At 44.1% G+C, this 26,199-nt stretch overlaps 2 protein-coding genes, 2 long non-coding RNA genes and 7 other non-coding genes across 13 annotated transcripts; 9 read left to right on the top strand and 2 right to left on the bottom strand.

Annotated features, from left to right (window-relative positions):
* Positions 1-111: 111 nt before the first annotated feature.
* Positions 112-6,027, top strand: LOC134422965 (uncharacterized). Its single transcript, XR_010028959.1, has 12 exons — positions 112-167; positions 1,249-1,295; positions 1,813-1,855; positions 2,120-2,168; positions 2,542-2,574; positions 2,928-3,021; positions 3,606-3,630; positions 4,063-4,110; positions 4,795-4,840; positions 5,472-5,504; positions 5,699-5,741; positions 5,907-6,027. It is a non-coding gene; the product is annotated as an uncharacterized LOC134422965 (long non-coding RNA).
* LOC134423388 (small nucleolar RNA SNORD74) lies at positions 843-921 on the top strand. The gene has a single exon (XR_010029098.1). It is a non-coding gene; the product is annotated as a small nucleolar RNA SNORD74 (small nucleolar RNA).
* On the top strand, positions 1,675-1,741 carry LOC134423393 (small nucleolar RNA SNORD75). The gene has a single exon (XR_010029103.1). It is a non-coding gene; the product is annotated as a small nucleolar RNA SNORD75 (small nucleolar RNA).
* On the top strand, positions 1,970-2,051 carry LOC134423378 (small nucleolar RNA SNORD24). The gene has a single exon (XR_010029089.1). It is a non-coding gene; the product is annotated as a small nucleolar RNA SNORD24 (small nucleolar RNA).
* Positions 2,388-2,460, top strand: LOC134423392 (small nucleolar RNA SNORD77). Its single transcript, XR_010029102.1, has one exon. It is a non-coding gene; the product is annotated as a small nucleolar RNA SNORD77 (small nucleolar RNA).
* On the top strand, positions 2,629-2,713 carry LOC134423389 (small nucleolar RNA snR60/Z15/Z230/Z193/J17). Its single transcript, XR_010029099.1, has one exon. It is a non-coding gene; the product is annotated as a small nucleolar RNA snR60/Z15/Z230/Z193/J17 (small nucleolar RNA).
* LOC134423379 (small nucleolar RNA SNORD79) lies at positions 4,655-4,730 on the top strand. Its single transcript, XR_010029090.1, has one exon. It is a non-coding gene; the product is annotated as a small nucleolar RNA SNORD79 (small nucleolar RNA).
* HEBP2 (heme binding protein 2) lies at positions 5,145-10,200 on the bottom strand. Its single transcript, XM_063165486.1, has 5 exons — positions 10,015-10,200; positions 8,205-8,289; positions 7,971-8,106; positions 7,693-7,858; positions 5,145-7,142 (listed from the first exon to the last, which is right to left on the bottom strand). Exons 2-5 carry the CDS (start codon positions 8,277-8,279, stop codon positions 6,968-6,970), a joined length of 552 nt encoding a protein of 183 aa, XP_063021556.1. The 5' UTR covers positions 8,280-8,289; positions 10,015-10,200; the 3' UTR covers positions 5,145-6,967.
* LOC134423386 (small nucleolar RNA SNORD47) lies at positions 5,556-5,631 on the top strand. Its single transcript, XR_010029096.1, has one exon. It is a non-coding gene; the product is annotated as a small nucleolar RNA SNORD47 (small nucleolar RNA).
* A 4,757-nt stretch (positions 10,201-14,957) lies between the features above and the next one.
* On the top strand, positions 14,958-23,995 carry NPL (N-acetylneuraminate pyruvate lyase). Of its 3 annotated transcripts, none has more exons than XM_063165483.1 (12): positions 14,958-15,019; positions 15,736-15,804; positions 17,432-17,505; positions 17,860-17,947; positions 18,999-19,056; positions 19,137-19,212; positions 20,146-20,238; positions 20,540-20,688; positions 20,879-20,925; positions 21,719-21,803; positions 22,103-22,142; positions 23,233-23,995. In XM_063165483.1, exons 2-12 carry the CDS (start codon positions 15,740-15,742, stop codon positions 23,382-23,384), a joined length of 927 nt encoding a protein of 308 aa, XP_063021553.1. In that variant the 5' UTR covers positions 14,958-15,019; positions 15,736-15,739; the 3' UTR covers positions 23,385-23,995. The 3 variants fall into 3 exon arrangements, with proteins under 3 accessions (XP_063021553.1, XP_063021552.1, XP_063021554.1); XM_063165482.1 differs by lacking the exon at positions 14,958-15,019 and adding an exon at positions 15,485-15,568; XM_063165484.1 differs by lacking the exons at positions 14,958-15,019; positions 20,879-20,925 and adding an exon at positions 15,485-15,568 and having other exon boundaries at positions 23,233-23,390.
* Positions 23,996-24,951: 956 nt separating this feature from the next.
* On the bottom strand, positions 24,952-26,185 carry LOC134422963 (uncharacterized). Its single transcript, XR_010028958.1, has 2 exons — positions 25,770-26,185; positions 24,952-25,463 (listed from the first exon to the last, which is right to left on the bottom strand). It is a non-coding gene; the product is annotated as an uncharacterized LOC134422963 (long non-coding RNA).
* Positions 26,186-26,199: the final 14 nt, after the last annotated feature.

The following is a 26,199-nucleotide window of genomic DNA, read 5'->3' as shown; positions in this document are numbered from 1 at the left end:
GTGCGGACCGTACGCCCCCAGCCCGCCCCTGCCCGTGGGCCGCGCCCCGGTGGGTGTGGCCGCGGCCGCACCACGTGATCTGTGCTATATAAGGTACTTCCTCCGGCCGCTCTTCCTTTTCCGCTCCCGCGGCCGTGAGGGTCCCGCGTCCCTCGGGGGCCCCGCCGGTGAGTGGGGGCGATTCCGCGCTCGGGGTGCGCCGGTGCCGCTCCGGGGGCGGCCAAGGAGCCCCGCGAGTGCGGGCCGGGCGCGGATGGGAGGTGGTGAAGGAGGATTGAGGTGGATTGCGCGGCCGGGCCTGGTCCGCGGCCTGGACCGCCGGGGGCTCCGCCTCATTGCGGCCCTGGGGGATGCACAAGGGAGGCCCTGTGGAGCCCACACGGGTTTGGGGAAATAGCGGGGCAGTGCAAGGCCTCAGGCGTTGAGTTCCGGGCTCTGGCCTACCAGGCTGCTGTGCATGGCATGGGGCCGTGCAGTATGGCGGGATCCCGTGCCTCTTGCAAACACAAGCGATAGGACTCTGCTTTTTGTGGGTTTGGGTTTTTTAACTGAGCTGGGCTCTAAGGAGCTTGTTTTTGTAGATAAATGGGAAAGTTGTGCAAAGAGCAGCGGTAGCGTTATGGAAGGATTCAGGGTCCCGCACAGCTGGGATGTGTTTGCATGTAGGAGAGTTAAGGGCTGGCTTCAGAGCCCCGGCCCTGCTGGGCTTTGGGAAACATTGGCACGGTGCTCTCAGGCACATCGGTGACTCTTGGCCTGTGCGAGTCTGAGAGTTAAACTCTGTGGTCCTTGTGGGTCCTGACTTAGCACATTTGAGGAGAAGTGGCTCACTTTGCTGCTATATGCTCAGCACGTGATGAGAACTATGTTGGTAGGGACATCTGAGAGGGTGATGAATGCCAACATATCTGAGCTGGGCATGGGATAGTTCTGATGGCCTTATCTGGGAAGGCTGGGACACCACTGGGCCTTTGAAGCAGCCAGAGTTCATGCCTGCCCCAGTGATAATACACCAGAATTGATGTGGTAGAAAACAAAGTAGTTTGGCAATCACATTCTGCTTAAAAAAACATAACAGTAATTATTTTTTGTGGCCTCGATCCTTTAAATAGCCAAAATTAAAAATGCATCAGGAGAAATCATAAGACTCATAGTAATTTGGGTGTAGCTTGGGTTTTTCAGAGTAATGTTTCTGAATATTGCATCAATTTTGGATGAAGAAAAACTAAAATGCTTTCTTGTTTTCAGTTCAACATGTATCAGCTGCATTCTTCCTTCCTGTGGCTTCAGTGCAGGTAAATATTGCTTCTGAAATTCAGAGTTGAAGTTTACAAGTGCTGGGTTTGTGTACACCGACCAGGCTGGGGTACTGCTGTATCAGGAGTTACAGTATCAGAGTTGTAATTCAGGCATTGCCTGTAGTGTCATGGGCAGGCCTCACTTTTCTGCTGGGAAAAGTCACCTGTTTATTTGTCCTGGAGAGATTTTTACGAGGCTCCTGTTTGTGAACTACTGCTCATACTGTAATCAGAGTGCAAGAGTACCCCCAGGCCCTTTTTTCCTTCCTTACTGCTGTTTCTTTGTTCATAACAATAAATAATATTTTGGAGAAACGGTCTGGAGTATGTTGTAGAAAATTGTTAACTATGGGGATTGATACTGAGTAAATCTCAAAGCCTGTGATGGTTTCAGTATAAGAGTAGTGGACAGAAGTGATTTCTGAAAACTCCATGCTGAGGCTTTCCAATGAGATTGCCAGAGAAGCTCCCTAGTTCTGCAAACATCTCCATCTAACTCTTTTATCTCTTTCAGATCTGCCTCCAAATGTGCGGACCTAATACTGCTTCTTTCCAAGGTAAAAAAATTATTCTTAAAAATTTAATTTAAAGTTATGCTTAGTGTTTGTCTAGACAGCATCTTCTCCTCTGATGCTGTCAGCTGAATTCCTTGAGTAAAGGAATCCTTCTGGTGCCACAGTGATGACACTTATTTGCTACTCTTGACCAAGAGAGTGATGAACACTTATACCACCATAAAAGTTTTCTGAGGCACAGCAGCTTCAAATTCCCCTAAAGGCTTTGACTGCTGAATAGACTGTTGACAAGTGTTTTACTCCTAGGATTTGAACCCTGCTCTTCAGAGGGATGCAGAAGGAGCATCATCACCTGGTAAGAAATGCGTACTTCCATTGAGGTTTCTTCCACAGAGCTGTTGGAACACAGCAGTAAGAAGGATGGCATGTGTTTTATGCCTCACTTCCACTAGGACCAGAAGCAATTTATACTTGCTAGTATTCAAACTTGTAAATATTTCTTTTTTAATTGGGGAAATGTCCTTGTCACAGCAGTCCCAAGAGAGGATTGCTTGGTGCAGTGGTTGCAGAGCAGATACAGTGATGACTGCATAGTTCAGCAGAATATCCTGTGATGAACAAGTGCTTCGCCCCTATCTGATGTGTCTGGCTCTTGTGATCTCCCAGCTGGGGCTGTGGGCTTGGGCACAAAGGCTGAAGGGATCTGACTTTGTTTTCTGTTCTTGCAGGCACTGGGAGATTGAACTATGGCCTGTCACAAGGTAAGTACTGCACTGCTGACATGTGAGAACTCATTTAATCCCTGCTGTGGGCAAAGGCTGCTGTGTGATGAGTGCATAGTTCAGCAGATGACCTGTGATGATCACAGTTCCTGTCTTTCGCCAATTTCTGATGCAGCCTCAGACAAATCATGTGGGAAGCTGAAGGGGATACACTTTTTTTTTGCTTTATGTCTCAGGAGATTAGTAAATAGGTTAAACAATAAAAAAAGTAGTAAGATGAATAGGAAGATAAAGAGTAGGATGTGGTTGTGAAGTCAAGCACAAAACATAGCAGAATAAAGTTAATCAGGTGTTAGTGCTCCATGTTCTAAAAGTTTCTTGTTGCTTTGCAGGCTGCCCTTGACAGATAAGCCCCCATGCCTTTTGTGTGAGAAACCATTTCACCTGTTACTGATGTTGGTGAAGACAAGGCCTTCCTAATTAAAGGTAATTATTTAAGATTCATTTTTAGATGGATGCTACTTTTGTCTGTGCTGCATTTGAGAGTTTGCTTTTAGACATGCTTGCAAATTCATTTTGTTATTTAAAAGCGTGAGACAAAAATTAGTACTGTAAGTGTGCTTTTAGCTTCCTGTATTTCACAGTAAAAGCATGAAATAATTGTGGTGTTAATGACCTCTAGAATTTTCCTGTTAAAATTAAATTGTGAATGCCATGTTACTGTGACTTTAGTGTCCAGAATAGTTACCCTTCATATGCCCAACTTGCTTACACAAACCTCACATCACTGAACTCTGCAGTTGTAAGGTTTGCTCCTTCCTGCAATTTCAGCATTGGTGAGGTGAGGAATGAACATCTCAGTGTTCGAGAGTGCTGGGAAGTGGCTTTATGACAACCTGCCTTCAGAAGGGGATAGGAGTGTTGCAGCCTACTGTAAATGATGTTGAATCAGGTCTCTGATCCCCATGAGGAGCAATCAACCAAACCCTGATACAGTAGTTCACTCAAGCTGTTCTTACTACTGTAGCTTCCTGCTGGACCTTGCCTAATAGCAAATTTTTTCTTTCCAGGCTTCCAAATGTTTCTCATTGTGAGGTAAGTACTTTTTCTTACTTCCTAAGTGTTGGGATTTCAACATAGGCCCATAATTCAAGCTTTTAACTGCTTGTCAGCTAGGGGACATGGGGTCCATTGGCTGTGGCATGCATCTCAGCCAAAACAGGAGGATCTTTTCAAGGGGAGCTGCTGGCTGGAGCCCAGTCTTGATAGGCTGGTGTGCACTAAACTATCCCAGTGAGCTCCTCTTGATTTTGCTCTGGCACTATTTAAGTGTTTGCCCTCTTGCCCATAGCAGCCTAGCAGGGCTGCACAGGGCTGACAGGGTGAGCTGCCTGTGTGATGAGATGTGACTGCCTTGACTTCAATCATGGAGGTCTGTAATTAGCTCTATCTGACTGCAGGCACCTGACTTGGGTTTTTCCTTCTGTGCTAGTTTCTGTACTGTGCTAATGGTTTGCTTTGATCCAGGTGTGATGGAGCTGGGACCTGATGGACCTGGGAGTGCTGCCAGCAACAGTAAGTTAGAAACACATGAGTGTGACTGTCAGAACTGTGTGATACAGGGAATGAGGAATTTACTAGATCCTGGGTGTTATAGGGCAGGCTGCAGCATTAAGCAGGGTTCTTTATTTTATTACCTTTTCCAGGTAAAAAGCCTGGATTTGCCAGCAGCCTGCAGGATTCACTCCCCCAAGGTGCTGCATATCTGAAAATTAACTGCTTTCTGTGACTAAAGAGACTTAGTGGTGACCACTTTAAATGTGTAACTGTTATGGGCTTCTTGAATTCCTACTTGATAAGAAAAGCTCTGCTACCGGGTTGCCACACGTTCTGGGCTAAATAAATGCAGTACCTGCTATTAAACTTCTTGCTGATTAAATTTAATGGGCTGTTTCAGGCAGTGGCACTGATCTTGAATTCTTAGGTGTTAAATAGTTTATCTCCATGGCTAGATCAGAGCTCTTCTGGTGATGTGAATGAAGATGTGGTTGGGGCTAAGGTCAGATCCCCCTTTAAAGGGTTTGTCACAAAGATAAACCATTAAGCTACTCTTGGCATGTACTGTTTGTGATGAATTCTAAACAATGGGAATCTCTCTGAAAGAGGCTGAGGAGAACTCTTGTGCTGAAACAGTACCCACATTGACACTCATTCAAACCACTGCCAAAGGTGTGCTAGTACAATTTCCCTTCTTTACAGGGTGATGCTTGCATGGAGTTTGAGAAACAAGATAAATGTACCTGAGGTAAGTAGAATACATGGGATTTAATAATTCCTGCAGTATTGTCTTTGTGCTGAATGCCTAAATAGTGGTGCCTAAAATTAGTCCTTTAAGATACCTGGTTTTTCTTCCTTTTATTGTATCTGGCTGTTCTGTGGGCACTAATGTAACACTGCACTCTGGAATTAAAATAATAACTTTGTCTGTGGCTGTCACTTCTCAGAGTTGTTACTAGTAATCTTTATATTGGCTCTACACAAATGTAGCTCAAGTTCTAGATTATTGCTGTACAAACTTGTTTTCAAACAAACTGGAACACTCCAAACACTTTGAAAATTGAAGCCATGGGACTTGTATTTTAGGTATTTAAAATAATGAAATACAACATTGTTCGGAGAGGCAGTATCACAAATCAAATTAGTAGCTTTTTACTTTCCCTGATTCTTCCAATGTTAGGAATTCTGTATTTCCAGTTAAGTTAGGATTTGTAAGCTATGTGTATCCTCTTTGGGTGTTGTAAATTGAACTTGTGAGATGCCAACTAAAAGTCAGTTTCCTTTTAGGTAAAAGTTTAGTGAATAGAAAGGAATAGATAAATAAACTTTGCATTTAGTGCTGCTGTCTGTTATTCTGAAAGTATTTCTTTCTTCCTCAGGAAGGGACTGTGCTGTGGCTGCGGCCTCACTGGGTAAGTCCACACAACAGATGAATTGTGTTAAAAACTTCTGGAAATATTTGTAGCCACTGATGAAATTGATTCTGCCAAATGAGTTCCTGTGATATTAACCCTTTCCGTTCCATTTCTATCTGAGGTTACAAAACTGTTGTGGAGCTTTTAGCAGTTGTGCTGCTGCATATGCTAACTGTGTTTTCTTGATTTAGGTGGAGAGGCAACTCTGAAACTAGCACATGAAGAATTAAGAAGGTGAGTGTAAGAGCAGTAATAATGTATTTGTTGGAACAAGTGATGAAAACCTTAGCTTGAACTCTCTCACTGAACAGAGATGAAATCCTAAGGTCTGAGATGTTCCCATCAAGTGTGTTGTGCTGGTTTGGTACCTTATAATGGTTCTTCTGTCTGTCTTAATAGGTGGAAGATTGGATGAATGGGTACACTTGCATGAACAGCATTTTAAAAGTCAGTTTGTTTTTACCTCACTGGTAATGTTAGCCTGATGTTGATTGGAGTGAATAAAAATCTGTAAACTCTACCTGGTGTTGTGACCTCCTTTCTGGCTGGAACAGCTTGATGCAAAGTACCTCAGGCTGCTATATTTAAATTTAAAATGCTTAATTTAGAGCAGGAACTAAACTAGGCTAGATGCTAGTTCTGCAAGTGTCTTAACTGAGGTGTCAAATACTGCTGGTGTGCAGGCTGCAAGTCACCATATTTTTGAGAAAGCTAAATAAGTTAAGGAGTATTTATTTCAAGTGTTTTAATGAGAGAGCTAAACTTGGCTATTTGCTACTAAAGTAATAGTCTACCAGTAATCCTGGTATTACGTGTTGAGGTGGAGATCTTCTCAGAACAAGTGTACAGCTTGGACCTGGTAACCTGTTTCCAAGGGTTCTGGATTTAAACAATACAACACTTGGTCTTCAGGGGGGGAAAAAGTTGCAGAGGTGGGAGATTTTCATAATGCTAATTAACAACAGTTACTGTTTAGAAGTCACTGAGGCCTGCCATTATGTTTCTACTTTCTAATGCTCCTTAAGGGAAGCTTGCTTTTCTGAAAAGTTCATTTAAATTCCTCCCTGGTCTCAGGGGTGATGTCAATATGAGGAAAGTCAGCATATGAAAGTCAGTTATGAAGAACTCCCTTTCCATAACATTTCAACTACTGCTGTAGCACTTCTAATGAGAAATAAACTACATACTTAAAATTCAGCAGGATTATTTTCACATTATTAGCGTGGCTTAGAATCTTTCAATAGGAGGAGTAAATTTGTTACATTTCCCACCCACTCCATCTTGTATGATTTTGAATTACATTTTAAAATGTTTTTATCCAGAAAAGTACTTCATCCTAGAGAAAATATACTTGGACAGTGTCCACATGTGAATTAAAACTCTTCTGCACTAAAAAGCCAATAATAAGGTCTGTTTTCATCCAGAGCTGATTAGTAGCCACTTAATATTCTCCCATTGTGTTACTTTTTAAAATACCACACTTCATTATGCCTGTTGAAGAGCTTGAAGGGACTGTCATAGCCTGCAGTATAAAAGAAATCTTCGTGGAATGGTTGGCCTCTGTTTCTTAAGGTTCTGGCCAAGGCATCAGCTTCCTCAGCATACTTCTCTGGGGAGGCAAATCCACCAAAGGATCTGGTAAAAGTGAGAAAAAGAGATGTTTTGGCTCAAGGCCCTGGCTTTATTTTCACAGACAGAATACTCAGACTTACAAAGCAAGTTTGAGCACTTGTGCTGCAGATAGTAGTTAGTAATTACCCATGCTGAACTAGCAGTCAAGCAGCACGGGTCCTTGTTTTTTAAGGTAAGATTTAAAGTAAGCACCCAAGTACCAACTGCCCTGTGTATTCTGTGGCAGTTCAGGACTACAAATAAAGAGCTGAGAGAGTGGTTTAGATATTCTATGAAACAAACTGTCTTCAGAAGGTTATTCTGGAGGCTGCATCTCTGAAACTCAATGCAATTTTCAAGTGCCTTCTAAAAAAATCTGTTTCACAACTTGGTCACTTGTCTTTATGGTAAGACACCCAAGCATAAGATTGCCTAAGGGCTGGGTTTTAGCAATTAAAACTGAACAGCGGGGTCTATCCATATTTAATCATGTCTTCAGCAAGTGTAGCCTGCACTTTAATGAGGGCAGGTACTGCCTGGGTTCTCGTGGTGTCACCTGTGCTGTTCTGCTCACCGGACAAAGAGAGCTGCTGCCTTCCGTTCCTCAATGAACACATCGGAGTCAGTGGGCTGGGGGGGACAGTCCTGGTGTTCAAATGGCACAAAGAAAGAGATCTTGAAGTCTGTGCAGCCTGATTTTACCAGGCAGGTCACTGGCACAGTCATATCAATCTTCATTTCTAGAGGAAAGGAAAACCAGTCTTAAGCTGCATCTCCCAGCCCCTCTATTGTTCATTATTTGTGTTCATTAACTACTTGTAATTATTTTCATTGAAAACCAGCTTGTCCTACCTTTTTCATTCTTTCCCTGGAGGTAGTGGAAGAGTTTCCAGAAGCCCTGGCGCATTGCTTCCTTCTGGCTTTCCCCCCTGATGACCGTGCTGACCCACTTGGCTGTCTCGTACTGACGCAGTTCATAGTCCTTGGCCTGAAAGGTAGCAAAAGGCACAGTCACCATGAGCTGGGTGGGGACAGAAATTAGGAGCTACTTTTTCCAAATCAGCATACAAGTATTGCTGCAGTTACCATTGCCTCTGCTGAGCTCCAGCGAGGGGACTGCAGGTCCAGGGACAGAAATGTTTGCTTGAAGGACTTGATCATCTTGCCGGAGCTGGAAGGCAGAGACAGTTCATTGGTATCTCTTTAATATGGCACTAGGGCTTTTCAGTTGTTGCTGAGCTGGTGGAAGGCCTGAAAATAGGCTGAAAGCCATTGAGCCCTGCAGGAACAGAGCACCAGGACCAAGAAACTACTTCTACTGGAGGAGGTGTTCTTTCAGGATATGCTGCCCTTACTTCTCTGTGACAAAAAGCTATTTCCTGACAACAAAGTGAGATCCTGCAAGTGGGTGTTTTGTGGAAATCCGTAAGTCAAAAGGACTTCAGTCTGTTTGCTCCTAGACAAAAAAGCTGTAATGGTTTGGTAGGTTATCTGGTGTTGACTGTGCTCTTAACTTTAGTTGGCCTCTCATGATAGGTGATGGCTTTCTTAAAGGCTTTTAGCCTCAGAGTCCTTTAGATAAATGAGGTGTTCTGCAGTTCTGAATAAATGACTTTTCCTTGATAGCCTTCACATGGGAGGAAAAAAGGTGAAAACTTAAAAACACTGTCCCAAACAAAGTGGGTGAAAATATTCAAAACCAGCGTTTAAATGATCAGATCTGGTAAAATGCTGAGATTTTAGTGGCCTCCATATATGATTTCTGTTGTTAACCAGGCAGATTGTAGTGTATGATATACATTCTGATAGTCTCTGCCTTGTGTTACATTGCAATGTCCTTCACCCTTCATGTTGCAAAGAGCACATAATTCAGTGATTATCTGGATTGTCAGCATCAACTGCCTTGTGCTACGTAGCCACTTTCTTGGCTGTTGCATCTTGCAATATCTGTACTGCTGTTAAATTGTATTAATCCCCTTCTATACCCTGCCTAGAGATGGCTACAAAGAGTTCCTGGGATATGAGGTTGAAAAGTTTTTGTTAAAACACACCATAAGAGGCCACAAACCCTGGTGGTACTGGATTCCTTTAGAGTCTGTAAAATAATATGTGGAGCCGCTTCATTGTTGAGCTTTTTCCAGCAGCACCTTCAGTTGTCAGCACAGATGAAGGGATGGTCAGAATCAAACAGCTGGACACAGCTGCTGGTGGTAAGGGCAGGTGTTTTCCCTTCCCGGTCCCAGCCTGGAGGTGCATCATCTCTAGCAGACCTGACCAGCATGGTGGTCACCAGGGACTGCTGCACACTTGTACTCTACTAATAGCCTTCATCCATGGTGTTTACAAATCAACAAAGCATCATAAAGCAGGAATCCTTATCATTAGAAGCAAATATGAGCAATTACACTGAAACTTCCTCCAACAATTTATTGCCACTTTAAAGACAGTGCTGCTGCTTCACACTTGTATTAGCTACTGAGCAAGCTGGTTTCTCTTTACTGGCTAATTCCAGCTGCTTCCCAACATAACCTTTCTGTAGCTACTGGGTAGACCTCACAGCTCTGCATTTTGTAACTTTATGGCCAGTACTGTTGGTGACTGCATGTTAGAAATATTTTTTTAATTACATAAAACAATGCTTTAGGATGGGAGAGACAAGTAGAAGAATCCTCCAGATACAGTTGAATTTTTGTAGATGTACAGGAAAGCTGAACTTTGAAATGTCCATCTGTTCATATAAATATGTCTATAGGGTGTTCAGTTTATTTTCTGCAGCTGTTAATGCATGGGCCCAAGGGACTACTGCAGGTTACACTGCTAGCACAAGTAAGTGCAGGTAGAACATGCCACAAACTACTAGTGCTATTAAGGAAGTGGAGAAGGTAGACATACTTACAGTTTCAGTGCTTGTCCTTCCAGCTGTTGCAGTGTGTCCTGTGGAGGCTGCACATCTTCATAAGATGCTGCATGTCAGTGTTTATTTGAGTTTGGGCAAGCTCCTCCCATGCCTCAACCCTACTGGAGGGGGCTACTGTTATGAAAACCAGAAGGCTGGAGCCTTGTCCTGCTCTGGGTCTCATTGGAGAGCCCCCACGCAAATGCCAAAGGCCCCACCTACTATCCACAAGGCAACACTGGGACTAGTGTGTGATCTGGCTCCATAAACAGTTTTGCACCCTTGTGTAACTTCCCCTGTTTGCCATGGCTGCCTGCCCACTTATGACGGGGTCAGTGGCAGGTTTTGTGCTTTGGGAGAAAGGATTTCACATAAATAATGTGTCTCTGCCCCCCACCTGACTTGGATTATGGGAGAGTGGTGCTATACAGAATGCCAGCTTTTCCTTTTTACCACAGGGGTGAAGGGTAGGTAGAAATCTGGCTGCACACTCTGCTGAGACCATCCTCACGAGATTTTTGCTGGCATGTTATGAAAGACAGACAGTGTTCTCTGATGGCTGGCTGTTCTGAGAGGCATTTGAGGTTAATCAGCCCTCTTAGCCCTTGGATATCTGCACAAAGGGGTTATACAAAGCTATTGTGAAATCCTGTCCTGCTTATAATACACACAGTGAGGCTGGGCTCTTCATTTAGCCAGCTGCAGCTCCAGACAGAGTTTGGTACCAGCACAATAGGGCAGATTAAACTGCACAGTTTGTGTTCTGAGAACACCTCTCAGTTTGTCATGGTTTGTGCAAATTCCTTGCAGCCAAATTCAGCTGAGCTCTCTGGGACATTTTACATCAATAGCTGGGAATGACTTTTTAACAGGAAACCCTCTTTGCTTGCTGAGAACTTCATCAGGATGCTGTGTGATACACTCCTGTTCTGAAAAGGGAAGTGAAACCATGCCAAAAAGCAATTGTGAATTTAGCTCTAAAGGCACAAATCTCTCCAGAGCCACAGAAGAAGGTGGTGTACAGTTATTTGCTACTGGAGTTTATTCAAACAGGTTGAAATGTGTAACCACTTCTCTGCATGCTTTGTGCTTTTTATTTTATGGAGTAAAATATTTCTCCATTTTACCTGCTCTGCTTGGGTCAAACAGGAGCAGCAGAACGGTGTTTGAGGAGGAGAAGCTGCTTGGTCTTGACTCAGGAGCCATAGGCATGCAAAGTCATAGGCTGGGGTAAGGTGAGATGTCATCCTGTCACCCTGGGGAGGGAAGTGGTTTTGAGCACCTCCAGATATGAAAAACAATACCCAGCAACAATAGTTTGGCAAATCTCCACAAATTTACCCCAATGGTGAGCATTGAGAAGTACTAACTTGGAAAGGGGGCAATAACTCTGTAGATAAAGGCAAGCCCAGAGTGGATTCTCATTTGGTTTCTGAAGCAGAGAGGCCCAGAACAAACCCCCAGCGAGTTTGTGTGTCCAGCTGATGTCCCTGACAAAGAGTTGACTGTTCCTGGTGGAGCACCCCCAGGCTGGAGAACAATCCCCAGTGTTTTCCCAAGAGGTTGTTTTCCAGCACTCTTGTTTTTACACATAAACATTGAGAGAACATGTCAACAGCTGCATGAGACAGTAGGGCAGGCATGGGGACATGTATTCTGTTTATATGCATTCCAAAACTTAGAGAATGGGGATGGGATTATGGTGCAACCTGACACACATTCTCACTAGTACCTCCAAATAGAGGAAAATCCAAGCACACAGCAGCCATTAAGTCCCAAAGGCTCTGTGACTTTTGACCTCTGTGTAATGGCATAAATATGTGTCTGGGTCTTGGCTGGCATTTTCTAGAACAGCTAACAAAGCAATGTTTTTCTCTTCCCTTGCCTTAAGGAGCAGAGATGAGGGCACAAGCAGATAAAGGTATGTGGTTTGTACCTTAATTTTACTGTCTTCATCTGGGCAGGAGCACTGTAATGAGCTGGTACTTAAATAATTACATTGATTGGATAAGGACAAGGACAAACCTATGATATGATCACTTGTGATTTCCACTTTTCCTCTCTGTAACAAGACCTTGAGCAACATTCTCCACAGCAAAACTGCTTCCATCTGCTGTGTGGCAGCACTACAACTGCTGCTGTCACATTGATGCAGTTGTGTTCTAAGTTACCTTCATCCCTAGAGGCAAGCACAGACTGTGTGCACAAGCAGGAATCTTTTCCACTGACCTAATTGTGTCAGGACTGGAGGAACCCAGGAGAAGTATGTTGTTGCAGTGGGGTTAATGATAACTCTGAGTCATGTTCTTGTGGCTGAGAAGTCTGCAGTGTGATGTGAAGAATGGGGGTGTGAGGGGCAGACAGGGATGTGTGGCCACACAGATATTTTATCAAGTGGTCTCAACACAAAGCTCCAAGCAGTTTTGCATCGCTGCTTGAGCCTGTCAGAGAATCTTTGACAATTATTTTAATTCAAAAGAACTGAGTCTTTCCACATATAAATGGCCTTTACTTTAGTAAACATATGCTCATCTGATAGTGCAGAAATGTCACTTCACAGCAAAGGAGATGAGCATGTGATGTTACTGTGTTTACTGTCCAGGGCAGTAGAAGTGTCCTTATATGTTGTTAGATGTACTGTGGTTTACTGCAAATTCATCTCCCAAAACAAGCCTCTTACCTCCTTGCTCTAAAGAAAGCCTCCATTTTATATCCTCACTCTCAGCATGGAAAATGAGCAAGCAGAAACACACCATCTTCTAAAGAAGCAGTTGAATGTACTGTGTAGTACTGTTCCAAGGAGGTTCCTTATTATCCTTAGGAATTGTGGAAAGGAAATCCATGCCATAACTGCAGTGAGGTTGTGTTTAGGCTTTATCCTCTTTCCTACACATTTTATATCAACAGGGGAATTTGTTACCATTGGATTCACCTTCAGCCTAAAGTTATCTGCTCTCTGGAAATGTGTGTGTGGATTTTGTCCATATTTCTGCCTGATTCCAGCTAGTTTGTCACAAGTGATGTGAAACTACTGCATCTTCCTGCTCACTCAGCGACAGTGTTACCTAAATCTTGCTGAATGAGTGATTCTGTGCTCACTTCATCAGAGAACACATGGAACTGGCTGCTCTTGACCAAATAAAAATCTTCCTACACCTAACAATCACATAATAATCACATCAATTCTCCAAATGATGTACTTCTGAATACCAGCCAGCCAGGATGGTATTTAGGAGAATTTCGTCACTTTAACAGGTACTGTGTTTCTGAATTTTCATTTAGGCTTTAGTACTTCATATTTCTCTGGAAATAGACTTGGGTCTGTCTTTGAAAGAAAATTACATCTGGATACATTTGGTTATTGCAGAGACAAAGAGGCAAGACTGTAGTGTAATTATACCAAACCAGAAGTCTCCTTGAGAAATGTGATAGCTCAGATGTAAAAGCTGTATATGAGTAGAGAGAGCTGTGATTTGGGGAAAGTAGAAGTAAAATTCAGGTGTGGTAAGTTGTAGTCAGTGTAGTGGAAAAGTTAATACAGCAACAACAAAAAGTCTGAAGGAAACTTCTCAGCTCTGAGGTGCTGAGAAGAGGTTTAGAAGAGCTAAAGGAGTTTAGTGCTTTACAAACACTAATGCTTGTAAACATAATGCTTAAAGTAGCAGTAAAATGCTTCAAAATAGATCTCAAGCCCTTCCCAGTTTCCTTGCAACTGCTCTAGAACTCTTCTGCAGTTCTGGAATTCCTGCTTAGAGACAGTGCTAAAACTCTTCTGAAGCCCTCTAAAACCACTCTGAACTGCTCTAAATATCCTATAGACTGTTCTAAGCAGCTCTAAAGTCCTGTGAAATGTGCCAGAACTCTTGTAAGGCACTAAACTCCTTTAGCTCTTCTAAACCTCTTCTCAGCACCTCAAAAGCTCCCCTAAACTGATCTTAAGCTGCTCTGTGTTGCTGTAAGCAGCATTAATATGTCTTTAAATGCATCTAAAATGCCTCTAAATCTCTACTGTACAACTCTCAACTCCTGCAGGAGGCTTTAAAATTCCTCTGGGGAGCTCCAAACAGCTCTAAAACCCTTTTATGCCAATCTCTGACTCCTGCAGGGTTCTCAGTAGCTCTAAACCTCTCCAGGCTACTGTAAAGCTTCTCTCCTGTGCTGTCAACACCATGAGATAGCACTAAAACTGCATTAAAATACTCAGGAAATCTTGAGGGCTTCCTCTAAATGGCTCTGTAGAGCACTGGATTGTCTGTCTGTGAACTTCTAGAAATATACTGGTACTTTGGGGAGGTGGAAAAGGTTGCGAGAGATGGAATTATTGAGCCTGGAGAAAGAGAAATTACCTGTGGGAATGAAAGAGTGTAGAGAAAGGGGATTTCTGGAAGATCAAGATGACCCTCTAAGAAAAGGGAAATGTATGTACTTTGTAAGGAGCTGTTAATAAGCAGAAACCCAGAGAGTGATCTCTGCATGCAAACAGCCCACAGTGAGCATATTTTGGGGTGGAGGAGGAATACCACAGCTCCAAACTCCTGAGGTTATTATGTGAATCCATGGAAAACGTGCTCCTGAATCACACAAGGGATTGTTCTCCCTGCAGGCACTGGCTGCTCTCAAAACACACTCTAATGGAAGATCTGAAAGTGCACACTTAAGACAATTGTTAAAAATTTATTTTGGAGGTTTATTGCTGTGAATCTGTTCGGGGCAGTACCTTGTCTTAGGGGATGCTAGTAGTCTGCTGGTCAGATCTGCTGGGAGCAGATTTGAATCCTGGCCCAGCTGCAGTTCTGGTGGGATGGGGAGGATTGTGCTGTGCATCACACATGGACACACATCTGGTAAAACCACCTTGGGCTGCATGGCAGGAGCAGAGAGCCTGAGCTCCATTTGCCTTTCTCACAGAGGGACATGGATCTGTCTGTGTGTCCCAGAGCAGGGACACTGCACTGTCATTGGGAGTGCTTCCAGTACCTCAGCAGGGCTGTGAGGACAATGTTGGGTGAGATATTTGGAACAGCTTTCTCCATGTGAGGGTTGGGGAGGCCCTGGCACAGGGTGCCCAGAGAAGCTGTGGCTGCCCCATCCCTGAAAGTGGCCAAGGCCAGGCTGGATTGGGCTTGGAGCACCCTGGGACAGTGGAAGGTGCCCCTGCCCATGGCTGCAGGTGGCACTGGGTGACCTTTTAAGGTCCACTCCAACCCAAATCATTCCAAGATTTTGTTTGTCTCCATCCTGTTATTTATTCATATTTAAAGGTTCGTTTATTCTTTTTTTATCTTGAAGTTTGCAGATGATTACGGATAAAACAAGCCAGGCTTATCTCTTGCACGAAGCACGGGCAGTAGGAGCCCGTGGGGCTGAGGGGCAGGCAGAGGCCGGGCTGGGTGGAGATGGGCTGGACTGATGGGGAGGCGGGGCTGGGCTGGGCTGGGCTGGGCTGAGCAGGGCCGGCTGTGCCGCCGTCAGCTGCTGCCGCTGTCCCCGGCGCTGTCGCCGCCTCCTGCCCGCCTGTTCGTTCCCGCACGGCCGCGGCTGTGGCGGTCCCGAGGTGAGGGGGAGCCGGGGCAGGGCCCCCGCAGCCGGTTCCGGGCAATGGCTGGGGCCGGTCCCTGCAGAGCTGCCCGGCGGGGCTGCACGGCCCCCGGGGGCTGCACCCTTCCACAGGAACGCCTGAACACAGGCGGTAATCCCGGTTATTCCCTTCTCCCCAAACAGCTCAATGGCACCCCGAAAGAAGTTAAAGGGTCTCGTAGCTGCTACCATCACTCCAATGACTCCGGATGGGTGAGCTGTCAAAGTTGCACTGATTATTGTTTCCTTCCACCCCTATTTTCCTTCTTTCTTATTTGGAACTGATCTGCTTCCTTTCTTGCTTTCTTGCCTGTTTTTTTTCTTTATTTTTTTTTTTTTAAATCAATCTCTGATGTGATTGGGGGAACTACTAAATTGGTCCCTGAGTTAGATTCCCGTCTCTGCTTCTTCCTGTTGCCAGCAAGTACTATGGCTCTGGGTTTGGATCAGTCTCATTTGGATCAGTCTCTCTCCTTTTCTGTTGCTTTGTAGGTGCAAATTAAATCATAGTACAGTTACATGTGTAGAGCATTGCACTGTTTTAACGTTTGTTAAGGAAAATTGCAGTCCTAGTTACAAAGAGCTCTTGAGAGCTAGAAAATAATTGTCAGAATCCAAAGGCCTTTTAGACTTCTCTCTATCTGAGCTAAGTCATGCATGTAGTCATGTGTGTATGAGTACATGAAGTTAGTCTAAACTTGAAGAAAATTCTGCAAGGGCAGCACAGTTTTAAAAATAACATCAAATTGAAACTTGAAATTCAGCTTTCTTCAGAGCGGGCATGGCAAACAGAAGCCTTCTCACTGCATTTTGATGTTGCAAGACTGAGTTGTTTGGAGTCAGAAGAGAACTCTGAGCTCTTGGGGGGGGTGTGTCAGGATCTGTACATGCTTTTGAGAGACACAGTGGAGATTTGCTAGTACAGATCTCCAAAAGTGAACTTTACTTTATGTGCTGAAAAATAAGGCTCCATCCTAGTCAGGGAACTCATTCCATTGCAGTCACTGCTTGGATTCTTGTTTTAAAGGAAACTTATTTCTGATTTCTTTTTTTTTTTTTTTTTTTTTTTTTAATTATGACCTAAATTTATTGCTACATGATATTTAGAGAGTGACCAGAGCCCTCTGCCTGGACTGCATGGTCCTTGTCAGATATGTTCTGCGAAGGCATCTATGGAATTCTGAATGTTCTATAAAACCTATCAAGACATCAGAATTGACTTCCCAGCCATAGGTTTGGTCTGTATTTTTGACAAATAAAAACAACAGTGAAATATTACACACTAGTAAACAAAATGAATTTGTCTTGCATAGAAGATAACCCAAGAATTCTCCTTCCCCTCTTGCCAGGGAATTCTGTTGCTCTCCTCATCCTTTGATGAGAGAGAGGTCAAAGTCACATCCAGCGGATGCGTTTCCCTCTCTGTATCCAGCAGTTATAACATCCAGCAGTTTAACCATTTGCCAGCACTTGCACAAATAACTTTGTGCTCTCGAGAGGACTCTTGTTTCCCTCAAAAGAGGAAGAGGTTTTAGTGTCTCCTGTTCTCTCACATCTCCCTAAAAAGTTCTTTGCTGTGATAAGCCTGCAGCAATTCCCAGTAAAAGTTTGGAACAGTGAACTACTTGTCAGGAGGAACAGAAACTGCAAGAGAGAATTCAAGGCTGAGCTGCTACCCTCAGATATTTAACAGATGTCAAGGGTTTCTTACCTCTGGGTAATCTGTGTGTGTGCAAAATCAGGGCTTCAAAATACATGAGGATTTTTGCTTTCTTAATCACTAAGTTTAAAATAACTGTGGGTGGGGGCTTAATGGTTGCTGTGGTTCCTTTCATTGCAGAAAAATTAACCTCCCAGTGATTCGTCAGTACGTGGATTATCTGGTAAATGAGCAGAATGTGAAGAACATTTTTGGTAAGTAACAGAAACTGTGTTACAGGCCTTTCACCTGGATGGGAATCCTGTGATGTCTTACCTAATAGGAGCTGTAGTGGGAGGGAATGTGGATGTGGGATCATCCTGGCCATTTATACTCACTAGTGGAGAGACTGCAGGCATCTGCTTTTGCCCACACTCCATTTCTGTGGGGGATAAAATAGGTGCATTCATAAGGTGATGTTCCCAAAGATGAATGGATAATATGTTGGCAGAGAAGACTGATCTGAATGATTCTTCCCAACTGAAAAATGTTAGTTCTTGTCTTCAGTGAAACCCATGTGTGTAGGTGAGGCCTCAGCCAGTGTGCTGTGTTTTGTTGTGTTGGAACAGTGAATGGCACAACAGGAGAAGGCCTATCCCTTAGCATCCAGGAGAGGAAGCAGTTGGCAGAAGAATGGATGTGCCAGGGAAAAGACAAGTAAGTAACTGAGAGGGAATGGGGGTTCCAGATCTTATGTTATAATAATGCCTGGTTGGAAAATAAAGTGTGCTGATGCCTTTTTTTTTTTTCCTTGGTGTTGTGTTGCTAGGCTTTGTTCCCCAACTCGTTTATCACAGAAGTGTATTTTTGCCACTGCCAGTTAGCTGGTGTGTGTTCCTGCTGCTCAGAGAGCTTGTGAGAATCCTTCTCTTTGGTACACTGAGAGATGGGGGGAATGAGAAAGGGCTTGACCTTTTTATATATTACATTATTTGGTGTGACTGAAGCTAAGGTGTGACATGCCCTAAAGGTACAAAATTAGTAACAGAAGAAAGAATTCAGTCTGGATCTGCAGCTGTGTATCCAATTGCAGCTTCATTCTCCCTTTCTTGTACCAGTCACACCCTTATACCCCTCACTGCTGCCTTTCTCTTGGATGCTGAGTCAGAGGATGTGCAGAGGAGGAGGTGTTTTGGATATTGAGGAGAAATAAACTGGTGTGAAGGATCATGGCCTTCCGATCCATAGCCTTTATATCCATGTCTCCCATGGATATAAAGGAGAAAAACAGCAGTGGGGTTGATGGACTGGAGCATGGAGGATTCCCTTTGCAGGAGCAGACAAGCAGTCAAAGGTGCTGTTATGAGGTTGAACTCTTCTGGTAGGTCTAGAGAAATAGGTCTAGAAAATAAAGATATGCTTTGATTCCCTTTAAACTTTCCAGCCTCCCCTTAAATCCTTTATGTCTTAATTTCAAATTTCCTAATAAAATGCTAATATTCATCCCTCCTGACAGCCTTGCAAGCACTACAGCAAGAAGTCCCATGTGATTCATGTTTACAAATGTTTTTTTCTTTCTTCCACCAGCACTTGTCACTGTCAGCATTAATCCATGTTTCTGGTCATCAGGTCAATCCAGGCTCAACTCTTTTTTTAGGTTCTTCTTCTGTGACTGCCTGGGCTGAAGCAAGTAATTTTGGCAGCCTGGTAGTTCATCATCACTGGACCCTTCCCAAAATCTTCTGAATTTGGTTTTTTTTTTGTGCAGATTGGACCACGTGATCATTCATGTGGGAGCACTGAATCTGCCAGAGTGCCAAGAGCTGGTGTGTATATATTTTTCACTCTGTGTGTGATAAATAGAAGCAGATGTACCCTTAGATACTTTCCACTCTGTCTTTTATAGGCAAGACATGCAGCAGCCATAGGTGCTGATGGCATTGCTGTCATAGCCCCCTTCTTCTTCAAACCCACAAACAAAGGTGAGTAGATGAGATTGCTGAGGCCTTTTGGTCATAGATAAAGGATGAATGTCATGTGCTTTCTTTGGAAAATATTCTGATAATAATATTTGTTCAACTGTAATGGAAAAGCAAAACCTGCAAGAAGCATTTTTTAAAGAGGAGAGATAGCAGAATTGTCCTGGTAAGAAATGGGAAGGATGTCTTTTGGGATGTATTTTGTTAGCTTTTTGTAAGAAGAAGAATTGCTTTTGGAAAGAATGGTCTAGTTAACTAGTCTGTGTTCTGAATGGATAGTTTGGTGTTCATGCTTGATGGGGGCTCACTAAGAAGCAGCTGGTTCCATGGTGACCCTTGCTGGGCACTGACCAAGTTGAGCAACTGCTGATACACAGGTGTGGCTCTTGTTACTGAGGTGATCAGGCTTGGTTCTGTCTGTCTAAGGTTACCTCAAAACTTGCAAACTGAGTTTTTTGTCCTTAAGATCCTGACAATAACATAAAAGAACCACATGAAGTGGAGGGTTGTAAAAGAAATATTAGAAGTTGTCTGAATGAATTTGAATGGAAATGTTCATGTGAAAGCACCATACCGCAGGGAGGTGAATGTGAACTTGATCCCTTGTCCTCTGTTGCACACAAGTGATCCTGCTGAGGCCACTTGGCACACAGACCTGGCACATGTGAGAGCTTGTCTGAGTTACACCTGTAAGAGAATGAGTGGGAGCTACTGGAACTGGTTTGGTTTAAAAGAAATAATGTCTTTGCCTTTCTTAAGGTCCTCCCCTGACTTATGTCACATTTAATGTTTTATGACCTGTGAAGGGTTTTGTATGACTTGCTGTGTGTGTGCACAAGCTGAGGGCTCTCCACAGCCCCCGTGCTGTGAATCTGAACTGTGTCTCCCTATGGATGATCACCTTCTCTTACGGGATCCCTGCTGGTTTCCTTCTAGATGAGCTGATTGCTTTCATGCAGAAGGTTGCATCTGAAGCCCCTGAGGTGCCATTTTATTACTATCACATTCCTCCTCTAACAGGTGTGAAGAGTAAGTACAGAGTACAGATCTTTGGTCATTTGCTCTGGGAAGCAGGTTATATGGTGTTTCTGAAAGCATGGATTTATATTTAGTCTTAAATGTGTTGTTGCTGGTTCATTCCTAAACTTTTTCTGATCTAGTAAAAGAGTTTTACTCTGTCTTACTCATTGTTTTGGAGCTGTGTAGTTTACTGGACTTAGGCTGAAAGTGAACAACTTGTAAAATATGAAGTCTTGCTCTTGGGGACAAGGCAGGGAACTGTCCCAGAACAGGCCTGTGTTCCCTCATATGAGATTGCTGTTCTGCACAGTTCGTGTGGAAGAGTTGCTGGATGGGATAAAAGCACAGATCCCCACCTTCCAGGGTGTGAAGTTCAGTGACACAGACCTCTTGGACCTGGCACAGTGCATACACAAGAATGAAACAGGGGAGTTTGAATTTCTTTATGGGGTGGATGAGGTAAGAAGCTTCTCTTAAAAGTAATTTCTTCTAAGGTACTCTCTTGCTTCAGCTTTGGGGAAGAAGTAACCCTGGACACTCAGTGCAAGGCAGTTTTGGTGCTCCCTCCCACCACCCCTTTTTTCCCTTTATTTTATTACATGAATAATTTTTGTTTTTACTTTTTTTTTCTTCCTCCACCCCAAACTAGCAACTGTTGGGTGCACTGGCACTAGGGGCAAATGGAGCAGTTGGAAGGTCAGTATGTCTTGGACTCCTTCCCCTCACACATACACTGTACTGTTTTATCTTCCACTACCTGCATAGTATTTCCTTGACTGTTTTCAGTCACAGCAATGGAGGATTTTGCAGGATAGGGATGTACAGAGGCAAACAGACTCTGTACAATCTAGCCCCAGGCCTAGTGATGGGACAGTCATATAACCCAGGATCTCAGATGATGTTCCTTTGGATGATCATTGCTGTGGTTTCTAAGCTGACCCAAAGATTTCAATGTAATTTTTGTCCTCATGGCAACTTTTGAAGTAGGTAATCACTTCTATCTGCCTTGGGTAAGGAACCAAATCCCAGAGAGGGTAAAATTGTTAGTTCACATGAGCAGTCTGTGAGGAAAAGGGCTGTGCTGAGTTTAATTTCTAATTTATTCTCTGCCCCTCATGTCAGGCTGATGAGATGATTCCTGTGTGATACTTGTGTTCCCATCTAGGCAATCCATTAAATCAACAAGCAACTGGAAAATTAAGTGATTGACTTTCCTTATTGCCCAATGATGTATTTTTATTTCTAGTTTTGGAAAGCAGTTCCATTTGGAAAGAACTGGGAAGAGAAATCAGCTCTCTTAATTCTTCCATGGAGCTTGGCATACCTCACATGCTTGACATTAGATTGCACCCCACATAAATTCCACTAATTTCTCTCATAATAATGACAATGTCAACAGCAAAAGCCTGTGGTTACTTCTTTTGTTTCACTGGTTTTAAGTTCCTTCTTTGCATTTACCAATTCTAATTTTGGTTTGTTGTTTTGGCAGTACATACAACTACTTAGGCCGACAGACCAATCTGATGTTGCAAGCCTTTGCAAAGCCAGACCTTGCCTTGGCACAGCAGTATCAGGTACAGCATCTTCCCCGGCCTCCCTGGGAGCAACCTTGTTTGTCTTTGAGCTTTCCTGTGGCTGTTCTCATCCATGCTGAGACAGCTTTATCAAAGAAAAATTCTTTCATCTCTGACCCCCCCTTTTTATTATTCATCCCTCCTCACTTTTTTGACCATTCTTCACTGCCTTTTAACCACTTACCCTTCAACTCTGATCTCATCCATGCAAGTGAGCAATGATATAAATGTAGTAGCTGTAGATGCTTTTACACCTTCAAATTTGAGGGTGTTAATAAATTACTGTTGGTATTTTCTAGTTTCTCACTGGGGAATTTCTCAACTTTGTCATCAAGCTGGGTAAGTAAACTGGGTAAACACTGCCTGTTTCCCTCACTATGTCTAAAAGTGCAAACTTTCTGCTTCTCAAACTCTCATGTTGCTGTACTCTTAGAACTTCCTTCCTGAAAGATTTTGCAGTGAAAAACTGTTGCATCTGCTGTTTCCCAACTTAGTACAGTTGGGAGCTCAACAAAGGGAGCTGACCAAGCATCCCTGACAGATTCCACTCTCCCTTCCTTCCTTCTGCTGTGAAATCTCAGAGGTTTAAAGCTGTGGCTCTGTGATTTACCCTTGTTCTTATCTTGACTCTTTCTGTGGGTTGATTTTTTTGTTAGGTTTTTTTTTTCTTCCATCTCCAAAAGCTCATTTCCAGCTTTATTTCTACAGTAATTTTTCTGAAATGGTGGTGCCCAGGTAGAAGAATAGCTCTCATACTTCTCTCTCTTGCCTTGCTGTAATTAAACAGGAATTTTGTTGACGACTGTACAAGGCCAAAACATTTTAAAATTAAATGATTTCTAGAAACAATATCAAGTTTAAATATAAAAAGCAATTAAAACCAGCAGAGTGATCTAGGGAGACTGAAACAGACAGGAAATGTTTACACTAAATTATATCAGACATTTAATGAAGAGAACTGTTTGCTGTGGGTTTGCTGTACGTACACAAGCCCTGATGAATCTCACCAAGCTTTGGAGCCTGTTGTATTTCTTGGGTTCAAAGCCAGAGGAATTGCATTATTTTTTAGCCTTTAGATGAAGAGGCAAACACTAAATATCCAAAGGTACAAAAGAAGTTGTGAGCTATGGCCAGAGAGCAGGATGCTGCTACTCCCAAGGCTTGGCTCTGTGTGAGTCTGCACTGGGTGATGCTTACCTATGAAAAAATGTAGTGAGTGGGTGTCATTTTTACTGTAATGCCATTCCTGTCTGCAAGCACAGTTACCTCTTTTCAGTTATCCTGTTCTCACTTCCAAGAAGTGCTTGAAGCCTGGTTGATACTGGATTACACAGAAAATCCACACTGCTGCTTTCTTGGACACCTGTATTGAGGCTGCTTGAAGGAAAGTGGTCTTGCAAATGTCCTGATTTTGCTTTTGTCTGCCCAGGTTTTGGTGTTGCACAGACTAAAGCTGTGATGACCTCTGTTTCTGGCATTCCCATGGGACCTCCACGGCTTCCTCTTGTTGCTGCCTCCAGTGAGTTCATCATCAAGGCCAAAGCCAAGCTGGACAGCATTGCGTGGCCTAATGGTGACTGACCATGGAGTCATGGGGTCTTTACACTGAGAAGGACCTCTAGGATCATCAGGCCCAACCATTAACCTGACACTCCTGAGTCCAACACTGAGCCACATCCTCAAGTGCCACATGTATGATGTTGTTCACTTCCATGTCCATCTGGAGGTTTCTTTTCTGGGATTATCTGTCATGTGACACATCCCCCACATGATGGGCAGGATTTCTTTCAGGGAACTGGCACTGTGCCCAAGCCCCTTCCTGTTAGGGCTGGCTTTGCTGGGGCACGTGGCCTGACATTTTACACTGCTCCCCTGGAGCTTTGCATGTTCCAGGACTGACTGGGATTGTTTAATAAAAAAAGCAAATATTTCCCACTTGGAGGAGAGGGCTGATGACTTTTGCCTAGAAAGGAGGAAGATCTGTCTTGACCCCCTCTCAGCTGTGTTTTGTTCTCTCCATGAGGACACTACATTGTGGGTTTAAACAGCAGTGTGACACCATCATTGCTCAGGCTGGTATCTGTTCAACAGAGTCACTGGGACACTGTCTGTGCATGTAAAATCCTGCTTCTGTCTGATCTCTGTGTTTATACACCTTAATGCAAAATTAAAAAGAGAAACCCCTTTTGTAACAGCAAGCTTTGGATCACTAATAAGCAGGTATTTCTCCCTGTTTTTTTTGAGCTGTGCACCTCCATGTGTCAGTGCAGAATGCTGTCATGCAGGTTAGGAAGGCATAGAATCATAGAAACCTAGAATGATTTGGGATGGAAGGGACCTTAAAATCATCCCATTCCATCTCTTGCCATGGGCAGGGACACCTTGCACTATCCCAGGTTGCTCCAAGCCCTGTTCCAACCTGTTGTTGGACACTTCAGGGATGGAGCAGCCACAGCTTCTCTGGGAAACCTGTGCCAGGGCCTCCCCACCCTCACAACGAATATTCTTCCCAATATCCCATCTGACCCTGCCCTCTGGCAGTGGGAAGCCATTCCCCCTTGTCCTGTCCCTCCATCTCTTGTCCCAAGTCCCTCTCCAGCTCTCTTGTGCCCCTTTAGGCCCTGCAAGGGGCTCTGAGGTCTCACCTGAGCCTCCTTTTCTCCAAGCTGAGCACCCCCAGCTCTCCCAGCCTTGTCTCCAGAGCAGAGGGGCTCCAGCCTATGGACAATCATCAAGGCCTTCTCTGGACTCGCTCCTGAAAGGGTTAAAAGCGCTGTGTCCAGGCATACTCGGGCAGGAATAAGATACATCGTAGCCAATATAGAAGCTAGCAAACATTAAGCCACAAGCGAAGGATGAAGTTTGGCAAGAAACAGGGACCAAAACTTGCATAAAATGAAGGACAGAGCTTGCTAAACCCAGTGAGAAATCGCTGAAACAGCTAACAAGAGACTGCCCATGCCTAGAGGGGAAAGGTGAAAAGGGCACGGCGAGGAAGACGTCCAGCCTTCATCAAAGGAGCATCGAGGAGGATGCGGAGCCTTCCTCAGTGCGGCCACCAGGGTGCACTGCGCCTGCGCTAATGGTAATAATTCTAAGGTTTACTTTGCATAACCACACCTTTTCTAAAGAAAACAATGAATATGCATAGTGTATAACCATATATTGCAGTTTGCTGCGTGCCTCGTGTGCACCGTTAGGAGGAGTGATCCCGGCGCGCTGAGTAAAGCAAATCCCCACGGTTTGGACTTTGGCTTGGAAGTGTCTCTTGGCCTGGGTTGGGGCGATTCAGCAGCTCCATGTCCTGATGTTGGGGGCCACAGAGCGGGAGGCAGCTCTGCAGGTGGCGTCTCACCAGAGCAAGTCATCCGATGTCACCTGAAAGGTGCATTTTGTTGTGTCCTGGGCTGATCCTCTTGCTGGCTGATGATCCTTGTGCCTGAAACACCAGGGGGCCCGTGCCCTGACTACTCCTCGTGAAAAGAATGACTGCAGGGTGGCTGGTAGGAGGGAAGAGAGATCTGGGATGTACTGGGGCACTTGAGTGGTTTTACCACAACCAGTGGCACCACGGATGACAACAACAGAATTGTGACGGATTGCCTCCAGAATTTCACTTTCAAAATTCTTCAGAGGTAAAGCCTCTCTCTCTTCTTGGATCTGGAAAAAAAGTTCAGGACATTTCCAAAATCTCCAAAAAGCAGTCTGTTCTGCCCCACATCTATACTTTGCCTCACTTTCCCCTTACTCAAAGGAAAAACTGCCAAAGAACAGATCATAGTTTGTACTTTTTCCTGGCACAGCACAACTCACCCCCTCATCCACCCCAGTGGAACACCCAGCACTGCTGAAAACGTGCTGTGTATTTGTGCTGAAATCCAGCCTTATACACTGTGTTACGTTCCAGCCCTTCTGGTAAACGCAGAGCCCAGGGCAAGGATGACAGGTGACAGGACACACACTCACCCTCTGCAATTGCTGATCCTGCTCCAGGCGGTACATGAAATCACTTCTCAGCTCCGCGCTGATTTGCTCCGGAGTGAGCTGCAAGTGCAAGACATCACTTGGAGGCTTTGTGACCCCTCTTCTTATCTACAGCCTAACTTCAGGATCAGATCAGTCACACCAACAGTGACCCCAAATATCCCTAAAGGATCATTTCCTGCAGAACTCCCTGAAGTCAGTTATGCGTCTGAGCTGTTTTTTTTTTTTTTTTTCACTCATTCCAGCGTATTAAACATTCATCTCCTCAGAAGTCTCTCAGAAAGACCGAGAACACTGAAAAAGAACAATTGTTTAAATTGAAACATTTTGACCGCTCGAGAAACACCCTCTGTTCAGCGGGAAGCCGAGAAGAAGATGGTTCGGACGGAGCCGGCGGAGGGGCGCTGCAGGG

This window comes from Melospiza melodia, chromosome 11 (assembly GCF_035770615.1).
Source record: "Melospiza melodia melodia isolate bMelMel2 chromosome 11, bMelMel2.pri, whole genome shotgun sequence".
Taxonomy (NCBI): Eukaryota; Metazoa; Chordata; class Aves; order Passeriformes; family Passerellidae; genus Melospiza; species Melospiza melodia.
Note: the sequence above shows the minus strand (reverse complement) of the source record. Positions and strands in the feature narration are given on the sequence as shown.

Excerpts from the sequence above, each read along its gene's own strand:
- HEBP2 (XM_063165486.1), bottom strand. The coding sequence starts at position 8,279 with ATGATCAAGTCCTTCAAGCAAACATTTCTGTCCCTGGACCTGCAGTCC. Across the intron at positions 8,107-8,204 it reads GGAGCTCAGCAGAGGCAATG|GCCAAGGACTATGAACTGCG; the intron begins GTAACTGCAGCA and ends GCTACCTTTCAG. Across the intron at positions 7,859-7,970 it reads CCAGGGAAAGAATGAAAAAG|AAATGAAGATTGATATGACT; the intron begins GTAGGACAAGCT and ends CCTTTCCTCTAG.
- NPL (XM_063165483.1), top strand. The coding sequence starts at position 15,740 with ATGGCACCCCGAAAGAAGTTAAAGGGTCTCGTAGCTGCTACCATCACT. Across the intron at positions 19,057-19,136 it reads TGCCAGAGTGCCAAGAGCTG|GCAAGACATGCAGCAGCCAT; the intron begins GTGTGTATATAT and ends TGTCTTTTATAG. Across the intron at positions 20,926-21,718 it reads GCAAATGGAGCAGTTGGAAG|TACATACAACTACTTAGGCC; the intron begins GTCAGTATGTCT and ends TTGTTTTGGCAG.